Consider the following 14,584-nt stretch of genomic DNA (forward strand, 5'->3'; position numbering starts at 1 on the left):
GGTGTTTTCCATATCGTTTTCGTTACGGTTTCCATACACCATGCAATATGAATCAAATTGTGCATTTATTTAATTATTTATTTACCAAAGTAAATAATGTGCCCTTACACGAAAAAAAAAAACCCACCGTAACAATACAACAACGCTTCATTGATTCTTAATTTATTGTTTTATTTAATGGCTAACTCGATTCCCTGGCTATCCCAAAATGCAGTGCTTTGTTGACAGTTGTCATAACAACTGATAACACATGCTCGCGGCTGACTGAGCCATCACAATACGCGGGTACATGAAGACATGGATCTGACGTGACAGTGTGATGGACAGAAAACCCGGACATCTGACGAAAGACGTTCAACAGGCAGTAAATGGGTTGACGTGGATTAAGGTTAGGGTGTGAACTTTTTAACACAGCGCTAATGCTGAGGTTTATTTTAAATTAATTATCCCAGAAAATACATTTTAAAAACCCCCACTCCAGGGGCGGATCCAGGAATTTTAGCAGGGGGTGGTCCAGTCTTGAGCCTTTGAAGGGCCCCCCCCCCCCCTCGATAGGAAATTTTCATATTTGAAGATAGCTTTAGATGGATTTGAAGTATATTCCCGTTATCAAAATCCTGCTTATTGGTCACGAGCAGGGGGGTGTCCAGACCCCCTGGACCCGCGTCTGCACCCACCTACTCCTTCATCTCATAGGCCTGCAAATATGTCAGGATTGTACCCGGTCACGGATTTAAGGGCCACTAAGCTCAAGGGTCCCGCTCCTCAATTTTTAAAGGCGATGAGTAACATCACCAACAAGCTCTGGGTTCGCATCCCGGTACCGGCTCAGATGAGAGTTTCAATGGCTCAATGGAGAGGACCGTGGCAAATTTAGGGCTAAACTGACTGCTCTGTCACCAACCACTGGCGTAGCGAGAGGGTGAATTCACTTCCTCCAATCAAACCTCACCCCCCCCCCCCCCCAAATACATTTTGTGTTTGCCTGTCCCATATTATAACATGTCGACTCGTATAGACCGTGTGGGGGTTCCCCGCTAATGCAAAATCCATGGATGCATACTATGATACTTACTTCAATAGTTTGGTTCACGTCTTTTTTCTTTTCTTTCTTTTTTGTTTTTTTTTTGTGCTCGATCATGTGTTGAAATGACATGGCTGGACAGTTTATTCATTTTTAACTTTTCATTTAAACGTAGAGTCGTTTCATCAAGTAGTGCATCAAACATACAGTTTCTTAAATCTGGTTCCAGACAGACCTTCAGTTTATTATTTCACGAAGCGATCTTAGCCCTAAGATCATCTTAAGTGCATAACTACAACAAGCACTGATGGTGATCGTAAGATCGCTTCGCGGAACAGGGCCCTGGGCAGCGTGTATGAACCGTAACCACTAATAAACAGGAAAATATCTATAAATGAACATATGGAAGAGGACATTCGAGCGAGCTACCTCTATCTAAAACTAACTGACTGTCTCACACATTTCTGTTTAACAGGTTCTAGGAATTGGGAATGCCTCTAGTGGAAAGACTTGCCTTATAAAACATTTCTGCGAAAGCAAGGTAAGTACATACCAGGACATATATGTATCAAGTGCAAAAACAAACAATCTGGATGATGATGATGATGATGATGATGATGGCTTGCCATAAAATTTATAAAACTCTTCTGTAAAAGCAAAGCAAGTACTTTTCTTTTTTTAATAACACCACTAGATCACACTGATTTATTAATCATCGGCTATTGGATGTCTTAGAGGGGAAACCCACTACATTTTTCCATTAGTAGCAAGGGATCTTTTATATGCACCATCCCACAGACAGGATAACACATACCACGACCTTTGATATACCAGTGGTGGAGTGAGATATAACCAAATGGGTCCACCGACAGGGATCGATGTCAGACCGATGGCGCATCAAGTGAGCGCTTTACCACTGGGCTACGTTCTGCCCTCACAAAGCAAGTACATGTACATGCATATGGTTGTCAGTAAAAGTCTTATGAGAAAAAAGAAGAACAAAGAAATGTTTTATTTGACGATGCACTCAACAATGCATATGGTTGATGATGATGATGATAATTGTCATTAAAAGTCTTATGAGAAAAAAGAAGAACAAAGAAATGTTTTATTTAACGATGCACTCAATAATGCATATGGTTGATGATGATGATGATAATTGTCAGTAAAAGTCTTATGAGAAAAAAGAAAAAGAAATGTTTTATTTAACGACGCACTCAACACATTTTATTTATGGTTATATGGCATCAGACATATGGTTAAGGACCACACATATTTTGAGAGGAAACCCACTGTCGCCACTTCATGGGCTACTCTTTCCGATTAACAGCAAGGGATCTTTTATTTGCGCTTCTCACAGGCAGGATAGCACAAACCATGGCCTTTGTTGAACCAGTTATAGATCACTGGTCGGTGCAAGTGGTTTACACCTACGCATTGAGCCTTGCGGAGCACTCACTCAGGGTTTGGAGTCGGTATCTGGATTAAAAATCCCATGCCTCGACTGGGATCCGAACCCAGTACCTAGCAGCCTGTAGACCGATGGCCTAACCACGACACCAACGAGGCCAGTAAGTCTTATGCGATGACAAATTTAACTAGTCTGATGACTTGCACTTGTAAGTGGGGTTATTTTGGTTACTTGTGTGTGTGTATATGTATGTATGTATGTATTGATGTATGAATATCTATATATTGTATGTATGTTGAGGTTGACTATTACATACATAGATATTAATGCACTGGCGCAGGGGATAATTAAATCCTTTCTGCCTTCACAAATTGTCCCATGCCATTGCTGGGACTCGAACCTATGGCACCAAATCATACACAACTTGCAGACTTGACACAATACATTCTGAGCATGTATGTATTGATGTACGAATATCTATATATTGTGCGTGTGTGTGTGTGTGTGTGTGCATGTATATTTATTTTATTATTTTTAGAACTAGGCATTCATGTCATGTAGGGTTAAAGTTAAAAAGTCTGTTTTGTTTAACGACACCACTACAGTACGTTGGTTTATTAATCACTGGCTATGAATGTCAAACATTTGATAATTCTGACATATAGTGTTAGAGAGGAAACTCGCTACATTTTTCCATTAGTAGCAAGGGATGTTAAAGGTGAGGAGTCTATCATCGCTAACCAGCACTGGGTGCACTGGTACTATTATACTTAGACAAAAAGTTTAGCAATTTGGTACCAATGCGTTGTCCTTTAACCCCCAACCTACATTCTGTGAAGTGAGTTACACATTTCATCTTGTATTGAAAATCTCCCGTTATTTTCGCTCCAGCCAGTGCACCACGAATGGTATATATCAAAGCCGTGGTATATGCTATCCTGTCTGTGGGATAGGCCTAATGCATGTAAAAGATCCCTTGCAGCATTGGGAAAAACGTAATAGGTTTCCTCTGATGATTACGTGTCAGAATTACCAAATGTTTGACATCCAATAGCCAATGATTAATTAATCAATGCTCCAGTGGTGTCGTTAAACAAAAGAAACTTATTTTCCTGTTATATATACTGACAAATGATGCATCCATTAAATGCAATGTCCAATTTCTCTTTTAATTCACAAGTTTTCTTTTATCTAAGCATATTTACCAAACTGCTAAACGATTTTGTCGGAGTATATATAATTTCAGTTTACCACTGGTTATGTAACATTACAGAGCTTATGTTTGAATTATTAGTATATAATTTCAATTCAACACTGATTATCTAAACATTACAGAGCTAATGTTTGAATTATTGATATACAATTTAAGGTCAACAGCGGTTATTTTAACACTACAGAGCTTAATGTAATGGTTTGTTCAAATCTGGTTAAAGCTCTGTTTCAATTACTAATCAAAATTATACTCCCTTGTTTTTGCTTATGACATACAATTTGTAAAAATCTGTGGTATGAAAAACTAAAAACTATTAACATTTATTATAATTTATAATGACCTGTTAGTATAGTTTTCAAATAACAGGTATATTAAATATCAAAATGTTGTCTTTTATAGAAGGAAAAATTACCATATTGGCAATTTAATATCCACACGAGCAATTTACATGGAATAAATTATACCACCCATTAAATTGTTACACCACAGGTGTGATCATGACTGCCAGGTGAAACAATGCAGTCAGTGACAATCAATTGCATTGTCCGTTTCAAACTTCCTAATGTGATTCACTTTCTAATTTTTCCATCTATGAAAGGCAGTTTTTTAAACTTTATTATGCTTACAATTAGAATATAGTAATGTCATCATAAGGCTACTACAGTGTTCCATGTCAGGAATTTTTATGAATCATATGTAATAAGCAAAAACATAGTGGGCTATAATTTTGATTAGGACTTCTAGTCTTTAGTATATAATGTGTTTAACGATACCACTAGAGCACATTGATTTATTAATCATCGGCTACTGGATGTCAAACATTTAGTAATTCGAGTCTTAGAGAGGAAACCCACTATATTTTTCCATTAGTAGCAAGGAATCTTTTATATGCAATATCTCAGACAGAATAGCACATACCACAGCCTTTGATATACCAGCTGGAACGAGAAATAGCCCAGCGGGCCCACTGGCAGGGATCGATCCTAGACTGACCCTGCATAAAGCAAGCATTTTACCGTGGGCTATGTCCCAGCTAATTTTGGTTTGGGACTTTAGTCTTTAGTATCTAATTTCAGTATACTACTGGGTATCAGCCAACTGTAGGAGTGGATTATGGCTTCAAGATTCAGAACATTGGTGGAAGCGACGGTATGTTGATGATGCTCAGTCATTAAATCTTAGGGGAGAGGAAGGAAATGTTTTATTTAACAATGCAGCTTAGGGGAGGGGGTCAGATAACTGCCTGGTTACTCGCACTTAAATTGGTTTGCGTAGTTCTTGTTTTGGTTTCAAATGTTATTTTGAGTGAGAATTCCATTCATTTGTAGGGTTTTTATTTCTCTTAGTTTCAGTAAGAATTAATTTGTTTCATATTTATTTTTATTTGGTTAATTTGATTTGATTTATTTCACCGAGTTCATTTATTACAAATATATTTATTATAATTTTGTTTAAATTTTTATTAATTTGTTATAAACAATTTTTTATTATACAATTATTTTTAATTTATTTTAAATTTATTTTTATTAACTTATTTTTATTAATTATTTCTAAATTTATTTTTTATAAAAAAATATTTATTTATTTATTTTAGTGAGAGTTCATTTGTGGGACTTTGTCTGGTAGTCCAGAGTACATCGACGTGAGAAATGAGCTGTACACGGGGTCAGACGCCATATTTCTCGTTTACGACGTCACGTGTCAAGCCTCCTTTGAAAGCATCGACTCCTGGCTGAGGGAAGCTTCAAAGTACTCGAAGGGAAATCCCGAAATCTTTCTTGTCGCTAACAAGGTAGTCAAACCAATATACAAGATGTGGACAAATTCATTTATATAATGCTAGTGTTAGACTACCAACTGCCGGCAGAAAGTTGTCTAATGATCTGCTTTCACGACTTCTACGACTGTCCAGTTGCTAGTTTGAAAAAAAGAAGAAAAGAAATGTTTTATTTAACGACGCACTCAACACATTTTATTTACGGTTATATGACATCAGACATATGGTTAAGGACCACACAGAGTTTGAGAGGAAACCCGCTGTCGCCACTACATGGGCTACTCTTTCCGATTAGCAGCAAGGGATCTTTTATTTGTGCTTCCCACAGGCAGGATAGCACAAACCATGGCCTTTGTTGAACCAGTTATGGATCACTGGTCGGTGCAAGTGGTTTACACCTACCCATTGAGCCTTGCGGAGCACTCACTCAGGGTCTGGAGTCGATATCTGGATTAAAAATCCCATGCCTCGACTGGGATCCGAACCCAGTACCTACCAGCCTGTAGACCGATGGCCTAACCACGCCGCCACCGAGGCCGGTAGTTGCTAGTTTGAGTGCTCTTACAACTTGAGTTTCGTCATATGATTCATTAGTTGTTAATCTGAGGGCTCCCATCGTAAGTTGGCGAATTGAGGAAATGACACCGTAACCGACGAGTTGGCCAACTTTCTGTTGGCAGTTGGTAGTCTGAGCCTAGAATAAAACAAAATAGTGCTATGTTCCCCTTGTTGTAGCATGACAAAGTTGTCAGATGATGGATCAGGGCTCCCCAACTGAATTTTTTTAAAAACCAAAAAGAACCAAGATAGTCAAACTTACTTAAGCAACCACCTGTTTAAAAAGGCCACCTTCTAATCTCTGAAGCAGGGGGCAATTCTTTAATTTTGTGGGCTTAAATATTTGTGGTTTTACTAAAATAAATATTTCATTGGGTACTTGGGTGTGTATAAAAGATCCCTTGCTGCTAATGGAACAAATAGCAGGTTTTTTCCAACACTGTTTCAGAATTACCAAATGTTTGACATCCAATAGCCGATGATTAATAAATCAATGTGCTCTAGTAGTGCTGTTAAACAATCTTTGATCAGTATTTTAAAGAAGTTATAATTTATTTACACTAAGTAGTTTTTGCTTTCAGTTTGTAAGGTGAATTTTTTTTTTCGATAAGTTAACTGTCTGTGCAGCTGATCAGTCTGTGGCGGCCCTATCTAGCCGCCAACAATCAACTTGCCAAATTTGTAGATCATCTGATTTGTAAGATCTGATATTATCTGATTTGTAAGATCTGATAAGACATGTATCTAGCTGTATTCAATATGACAATATACACGGTATGCACACACATTATATTTTTCACATTCTCAAGTTATTTATGCGAAAAGTATGTGTAGGATCAATTAGATTGTAGTTATCACAACTAACACCTTTAGATATCTAAATAACCTTTGTTTAAACTTTTCTGGAGTGTCATTAATTGCCTTCTGTATACCATGGTTTTCAGATAGACTTAAATCAAAAGCGAGTTGTATCTACAGCTGACGGCAAGAAATGTGCAGGACAGCATAAACTAAGGTAATATTTTTCTTACCAAATGTACACGAACATAAAAAAAAAAAAAAATTTTTTTTTTTAGTTTTCGCCTTTAAATTTAACAGTAAACAAAAATTGTTTGTTTTTTAAGAACGGAAGAAGGAAATGTTTTATTTAACGACGCACTGAACACATTTAATTTACAGTTATATGGTGTCGGGCATATGGTTAAGGACTACATAGATATTGAGAGAGGAAACCCACTTCATGGGTTACTCTTTTCGATTAGCAGCAAGGGATCTTTTATAGCACCATCCCATATCACGGCCTTTGATGTACCAGTCATGGTGCACTGGCTGGAGCGAGAAATAGTGCAATGGGCACACTGATGGGGATCGATCCCAAACCGACCACGCATCAAGCAAGTGCTTTACCATTGGACTACACCTTGCCCCATTCAGAACGGATAATACATATTGAAATTTGGGAGTATAAAATGTTAATTAATAATATACCGTTATAATTTCACAGAACTGAGTGTTTGTAATCACGTAAACCTATTTTAATTACAAACCAACCGTAACATTTCTTTTGATGCTCAGTATATAATAACATATAATCCATTTGTGTGACATGGGAACCAATGAATTGACATAACTCTATAATGAATAATGAATAAAGTTAAAATTCATATAAAAATATATTAAAAATAAGTTTTAAACCCATACCAACTCAATAACATTTAAAAAACAACAACACAATTCAGTGTAAATACGTTTCTTTACAAATTATCATCAAATTTCATGGGATACTTTTTTCGAATAGCAGCAAGGGATCTTTTATATGCATCATCCCACAGACAGGATAGCACATTCCATGGCCTTTATATACCAGTTGTTGTGCACTGGTTGGAGTGAGAAATAGTCCAAGGACCCACCGACGGGGATTGATTCCATTTTTTTTATGTTGTATGAAGGCTTTTGACGATATACATTGATAGCAATAAACCGGCATCATGGTTAGGCCATTGGTCTACAGGCTGGTAGGTACTGGGTTCAGATCCCAGTCAAGGCATGGGATTTTTAATCCAGATACCGACTCCAAACCCTAAGTGAGTGCTCCGCAAGGCTCAATGGGTAGGTGTAAACCACTTGCACCGACCAGTGTTCCATAACTGGTTCAACAAAGGCCATGGTTTGTGCTATCCTGCCTGTGGGAAGCGCAAATAAAAGATCCCTTGCTGCTAATTGGAAAGAGTAGCCCATGTAGTGGCGACAGTGGGTTTCCTCTCAAAATCTTTGTGGTCCTTAACCATGTCTGACACCATATAACTGTAAATAAAATGTGTTGAGTGCATCATTAAATAAAACATTTCTTTTTCTTTCTTTCTTTGATAGCAATAATGTACAAGTTAATTAAAACTGTAGCCGTTTTATTTTGCCTTAGTAAATGATATAATACAACATTACTACATTTGTACCGACGTCGTGGATGCAGCCTTTTTACATTGGTGTGCACACCAGTAATGGAAGAATTATCTACCAACAACATTCTCGAAACTCATTCGGAGATTGCGAGTTTATTGAAACTGTAGCCGTCTGTATTTTGCAGTAGTAAATGATGTTATATGGCAAGGTGAAATTGTAAATGAATTAAAACTAATTGTGTTTTACAATATAGTGAGGTGAGATTTTGTGTGTTTGTATGTTGCATTAGTAAATGATATAATACAGAGGGGAGACTATAACTTGAAGAATATTCTTGTTATTTCCATCAGGTACTACGAAGCTTCTGCTGCGACTGGGGAAGGAGTTGATAAACTGTTTTCGGACTTGTTGATGTCTATCATAACTGGAAGAAAAAGCGGGCCGACATCTAGCTGCACCAATCAGAGACGAGATTCCAAGGTGCGAGGGTCAGGCGACACGAAATGGAATGCTAAACTGGCAATCGAGATTCAGTCCGCAGAAATGAGAGGAATAAAATCAGCAAAACACTAAAATATATTTTGTGTGTATCATTCAATTCCGTTTGTTTTTGTTTAACGGCACTGCTAAAGCACATTGATTAATTAATCATTGGCTATTGGATGTCAAACATTTGGTAATTCTGACAAGTAGTCATCAGAGGAAACCCACTACATTTTTACCAATGCAGCAAGGGATCTTTTATATGCACTTTCCCACAGACAGGTAAGCACATATGACATCAGTTGTCCAGTTGTGGTGCACTGGCTGGAATAAGAAAAAAAACCCAATCAATTGAATGGATCCACAGAGGTGGTTCAATCTTGCGACGCAAGCAGCTCAATCGAGCACTTAACCAACTGAGCTATCTTATTCAAATGACTGCTACAAATAAAGAAGTTTCTGGGGCCAACCTTGAAAAAAGATAATTATTTCTGTAATCAGTCCTTAAAAAAATTAGGGCCGTTTTAGATTTGATCATAAGATGGGAGAGGGGATAACCAAATATATTTGTTATGCCTGGAGTGTCTGCCCCTCAACCCCACCCACATGTTAAGTTTAAATATGTATTTAATTCATGGGTGATTGGTATAAAAATTATATTGCCCACCCATGATATATTCTGAAACAGCTCACAGCCCCAATTAACTTTTAAGCCATAATTTCGACAAAATATGCATGTTACCCCTCTCCCATATATTGGTGGGGATTAGGGTTTGCTTTAGGGTAGGGCTCGTTATATTAATATAATGGGTGGGGGAGAAACAGGCAGATATTTTTCCATAACTTCTGCTTTAAAAAAAAAAAAAAAACTGATAATAATTACAATTAAGATTCAACCTAGACTACTAAAATGGTGAGTTGGATTACAGAAAATATCAAGAGTTGGATTTTATTTTTTAAAATGTAAAATTTTTGTCTGAACTTACATTTGCTTGAAAACTATGAACAATATTCTGCCACCACAGGTGCTTATCCTATCCTGTTACTGCGTGACATTTTTGTATAGGATAGCACATACCACTATTTCATCTATTATTAGTACCATGCAAATAGATTACCATAGACCTACTTTTTCCAATCTAGTGTGTATATCGTGCAAATATTTACTAATATAAAACTAAAAAACAAATAGTGAGAATATATATTTAATAATTTTTTATACATTAATTTCATTATGTGATTAAGACATTGCTTCATTCTCTTTCAAATGCTTAATCTTAACTACATACTGTAAATCGTAAAATATTAGCAATCTTAAAATTGAACCAAATCCAAATAAGTGACATATAAGCGACATAGAATTTTAAGCGAGGTCATCATATTAAAAACTAAGTTGTAGGATCAGCTGAAATAATGTTTTTGACGAATCTTGATGTTATGCAGCTTACAGACACCTAGAATTTAGTAGAAAATTGCAGTAATGTGCACACTAACTAACTACTGTTGTTTGTTATCCTTTTGGTTTAATCAATAGTATGTAACCATAATTGTGCTTTCAGACAAAATTGCACAAACGTTTTTTGGAACAGTCAGTTGTATGTCTCTTTAAATTTAGCATCATAAATTAGCATCTTGTATGACCTCGCTGAATTTGTTAACATTTTATACTTGCTAACATTTCCTGATTTACAGTATTTAACAATCCTGTTGAAATAATTTAGTGTTTCATCTTTATACATGTTTCAATAAAGGAGTTTTTACTATCCAACTGGAAAAGTAACACCAGAGTCACTAGATGTAAACAAAATAATCTGTTGATTCAGGATTCAAGGCTGTCCAGCACACCCTTATGAAAAAGTAGGACGAAAGTAGGAAGGAAGAAAATGTTTTAACGACGCACTCAACACATTTTATTTTACGGTTATATGGCGTCGGACATATGGTTATGGACCATAGAGATATTGAGAGAAGAAACCTGCTGTCGCCACTTCATAGACTACTCTTTTCGATGAGCAGCAAGGGATCTTTTATGTGCACCATCCCACAGACAGGATAGTACATATCATGGCCTTCGTTACACTAGTTGTGGAGAAATAGCCCAATGGGTCCACCGACGGGGATCGATCCTAGACCGACCATGCATCAAGCGAACGCTTTACCACTGGGCTATGTCCCGACCCAACAAAAGTAGGAATGAAAATATAGAAAAACTAACGTGTTAAATCCAGAAAGTGGTATTATTGAGAAAATATAGAAAAACTAACGTGTTAAATCCAGAAAGTGGTATTATTGAGAAAAAACTAAACAAAATTATGTGGTGCTCAGTTTGTATTAGTATTTGTTGTTCTATCCAAAATAATATGAATCTTATGTGACGGTCACGTTATACAGTTATTTCAAATTACTGTACACTCAGTGTTTCTGCCAGAAAGAAATTTCTGGGTATGGCGCTATGGAATTGAATGCAACCACAGTCAACAGGGGCTATCAGGGGCCTCCTCCACAAAGAAAATGGGTTACATTTAGGGTTAGGCTTAAGAAAATCATACAATAATGATAAGAGTCATTAATTTTGTCAAAATGTTAAAAAACTTAAAAAAATAAAAATTTGGGTATGGCGCCATACCCATTTTACCCTCTGACAGAAACCCTGACACTATATTAATCAATATACATATTTACATACATAGGAATGCTTATGCACAGTAAATCAGATTAACATGATTAATTTAGGTTTTCCATAATGTATTAAAGATTCTGAAGTGATACATACACATTATACATTATAATCATGTTAATCATTGGAAAAATCGTTGGCTTTCAGGGTGTAATTTTAATATGTTGAGATTATATGGTTCCACAAATTCGGAGATATATCTTGCTGCTAAAACAACTAAAATTCTCATAACTGTTGACTTTTATAGTAACACAAGGAATATGCACACTTTAACAGCAAATTCGCAGCATTTTGAAACAAAAAGGTAGGAAAAATAGGACAAAAACCAAAAAGTAGGAAAAAGTAAGATCGTTGGACAGCCTGAATTTTATTTTCATTGACTTCCTTGCTGGTAAAACGTCTTCCTAAAACCTTTTAGGACTTCCTACAAAGTTCAGAATTAACAATTCACCGTACATATATTCCCGGAAGCATCCACATTATTTTCAACTTCCTTGCTCTGTTAATAAAAGTCCAAAAAGACACTTTTACCATTCCACCCCCCCCCCCCCCCCCCCCCATTTTGACAGAGAAAACCAGCTACATTTTTCCATTAGTAGCAAGGGATCTTTTGTATGCATCATCCCACAGACAGGACAGTACATACCAATGGGCCCATTGATGGGGATCAATCACGAACCGACCGCGCATCAAGCGAGCATTTTAGCATTGGGCTATGTACCGCCCCTATTACTGAAAAAAGAATGTCATCTTTAGTATTATTCAATGTCCTTGCTTGGAAATGAAAAAGTCCAGAATGTCACCTTTTAGGTTTTTTCATTCATAAATCCATAATTAAAGGTGCATGATACACATATTTTGCCTGAAGACAAATCGTTGCTTGTTTATCCCACCTTTAAGTCTTTCCTAAAATGTTCAGAATTAAAGATTCACTGTACATGTTTTTCCTTTAGAAGAAGCGTCAACTTGATATTGACTCAACTTGCTCGTTTGGAGATCAAGGACTGTGCTGCATTAATACTCAATTGTTCCTCAAACAAATCACTGGAAAACAAACGAAAACCAACATGAAATAAAACAAATACAGAGAGACACAGACACAGACACAGAGAGACAGAGACAGACGAAGAGAGAGTGAGAGTGAGAGTGAGTGAGTGAGTGAGAGTGAGAGTGAGTGAGTGAGTGTCTTAACATGGTCATTTCCACACTTGGTTAAGAGACTGGACAGTTCAAGCAGAGTTACCTGCCACATTGGCTACTCCTACTGAAAAGCAGCATGAGTTCTCTCACATGACCTACAGACCGAGAGTGCATACCACATCCGTTGATATATCAAGTCGCGAGGCACTGCTTGGGACATGGGAAAACCCCTATGAAACATTGCATCTCAGGACATCCAATAGCCGATGATTAATAAATCAATGTGCTCTAGTGGTGTCGTTAAACAAAACAAACTTTATTTATACATTGGATCTCAGGTCAATGCTCAACCACTAACCTAAATCCAGCCCTTGAAAATCAGATCCTCCTGGGACAGCAATTTCATACAAATTATAAAAAAGTAAATACCAGATAATGAAGTTTCTTTTGTTTAACAACACCACTACAGCACATTGATTAATTAATCATCAGCTATTGGATGTCAAACATTTGGTAATTCCTAATGTAGCAAGGAATCTTTTATATTGTGGTTCACTAGTTGGAATGAGAGAAAAAAACCAATCAGTTGAATGGATCTACCTAGATGGTTCAAACCGGCGACACAATCACCTCATGTGACTGAGCTAAATCCCACCCCACTGAATAATGAAAAAATACTGTTGCAAATCAGTTTTGAAACAAACTTTTTGCGATAACTCTGCTAATTGCAGTCTCAAATTTCCCACTCCTAGTTTTTTGAAACACTCTTAAAGTTTGTTTTGTTTAACGACACCACTAGAGTACATTGATTTATTAATCATCAGCTATTGGATGTCAAACATTTAGTAATTTTGACATAGTCTTAAGAGAGGAAACCCGCTACATTTTCCCATTAGTAGTTAGGGATCTTTTATATGCACCATCACACAGACAGGATGGCACATACCACGTCCTTTGACATATCAGTCGTGATGCACTGGCTAGAATGAGAAATAGCCCAATGGGCCCACCAACGGGGATCGATCCCAGACCGACCATGCATCAAGTGAGTGCTTTACTACTGGGCTACGTCCCACCCCCTTGAAAGACTGAGACTAACTTCAACATGTAGAAGAAGATGTATCCCGTTCTCTGGCGTTTGATTCGGATATCGGCCTCGTCAACTCGGGAAACACGCGCATCATCGTAACTGAACCAGTTCTGCTTCTTCATGTCATAAACATCACTAATATAGTGACCTGGAAAATAAATAATTCATGATAATTACAGAAAGTAAGAATATTTCTTCTTCATGTCATAAACATCACTAATATAGTGACCTGGAAAGTAAGAAATTAAATTATTGATGACGATTACAGATAGCAAGAATTTTTTTCTTCATGTCATAAACATCACTAATATAGTGACCTGGAAAATAAATAATTCATGATAATTACAGAAAGTAAGAATATTTCTTCTTCATGTCATAAACATCACTAATATAGTGACCTGGAAAGTAAGAAATTAAATTATTGATGATGACGATTACAGATAGCAAGAATTTATTTCTTCATGTCATAAACATCACTAATATAGTGACCTGGAAAATAAGAAATTAAATTATTCATGATGATTACAGAAAGTAAGAATTTTTCCTCTTCATGTCATAAACATCACTAATGTAATAACCTGTAAAACAAAGTTCACATTTTTAAGGTATAAATATCATTAACAGAATTATTTATGTCGTAAACAACCAGTAACACAACAACAGGTAAAACAAAATGTTTAAAGTAATGATGATGTAAACGACCTCACTGTGAAAACACTTAAATTATTGGGAGTCAATTGAAATATCAACATATTGAGCAATGGTATTTAATACTTAAAACTGTTTTACATGTATTATTGGGGGGTTTTAA

General features: G+C 36.6%; 2 protein-coding genes across 4 annotated transcripts in view; one reads left to right on the forward strand and one right to left on the reverse strand.

The window, feature by feature from the left end:
• The first annotated feature begins 190 nt into the window (after positions 1-190).
• Positions 191-8,976, forward strand: LOC121387566 (ras-related protein Rab-13-like). Its single transcript, XM_041518720.1, is given in 7 exon segments — positions 191-388; positions 1,500-1,565; positions 4,725-4,797; positions 5,243-5,262; positions 5,264-5,440; positions 6,928-6,998; positions 8,734-8,976. Coding segments are annotated over 7 exon segments (699 nt in total). The 5' UTR covers positions 191-319; the 3' UTR covers positions 8,957-8,976.
• Positions 8,977-11,424: 2,448 nt separating this feature from the next.
• Positions 11,425-14,584, reverse strand: part of LOC121387529 (ubiquitin carboxyl-terminal hydrolase 37-like) — a 42,304-nt gene continuing 39,144 nt past the window's right edge. For all 3 annotated transcript variants that reach the window (XM_041518678.1, XM_041518679.1, XM_041518677.1), the window contains 2 exons: positions 13,783-13,921; positions 11,425-12,587 (listed from right to left, as the gene is read on the reverse strand). In XM_041518678.1, the coding sequence (XP_041374612.1) occupies positions 12,521-12,587; positions 13,783-13,921 (206 nt within the window). In that variant the 3' untranslated portion in view covers positions 11,425-12,520. The remainder of the gene's footprint in view (positions 12,588-13,782; positions 13,922-14,584) is intronic.

The sequence above is a fragment of the Gigantopelta aegis genome, chromosome 13 (genome assembly GCF_016097555.1).
Source record: "Gigantopelta aegis isolate Gae_Host chromosome 13, Gae_host_genome, whole genome shotgun sequence".
In the NCBI taxonomy this organism is placed as follows: domain Eukaryota; kingdom Metazoa; phylum Mollusca; class Gastropoda; order Neomphalida; family Peltospiridae; genus Gigantopelta; species Gigantopelta aegis.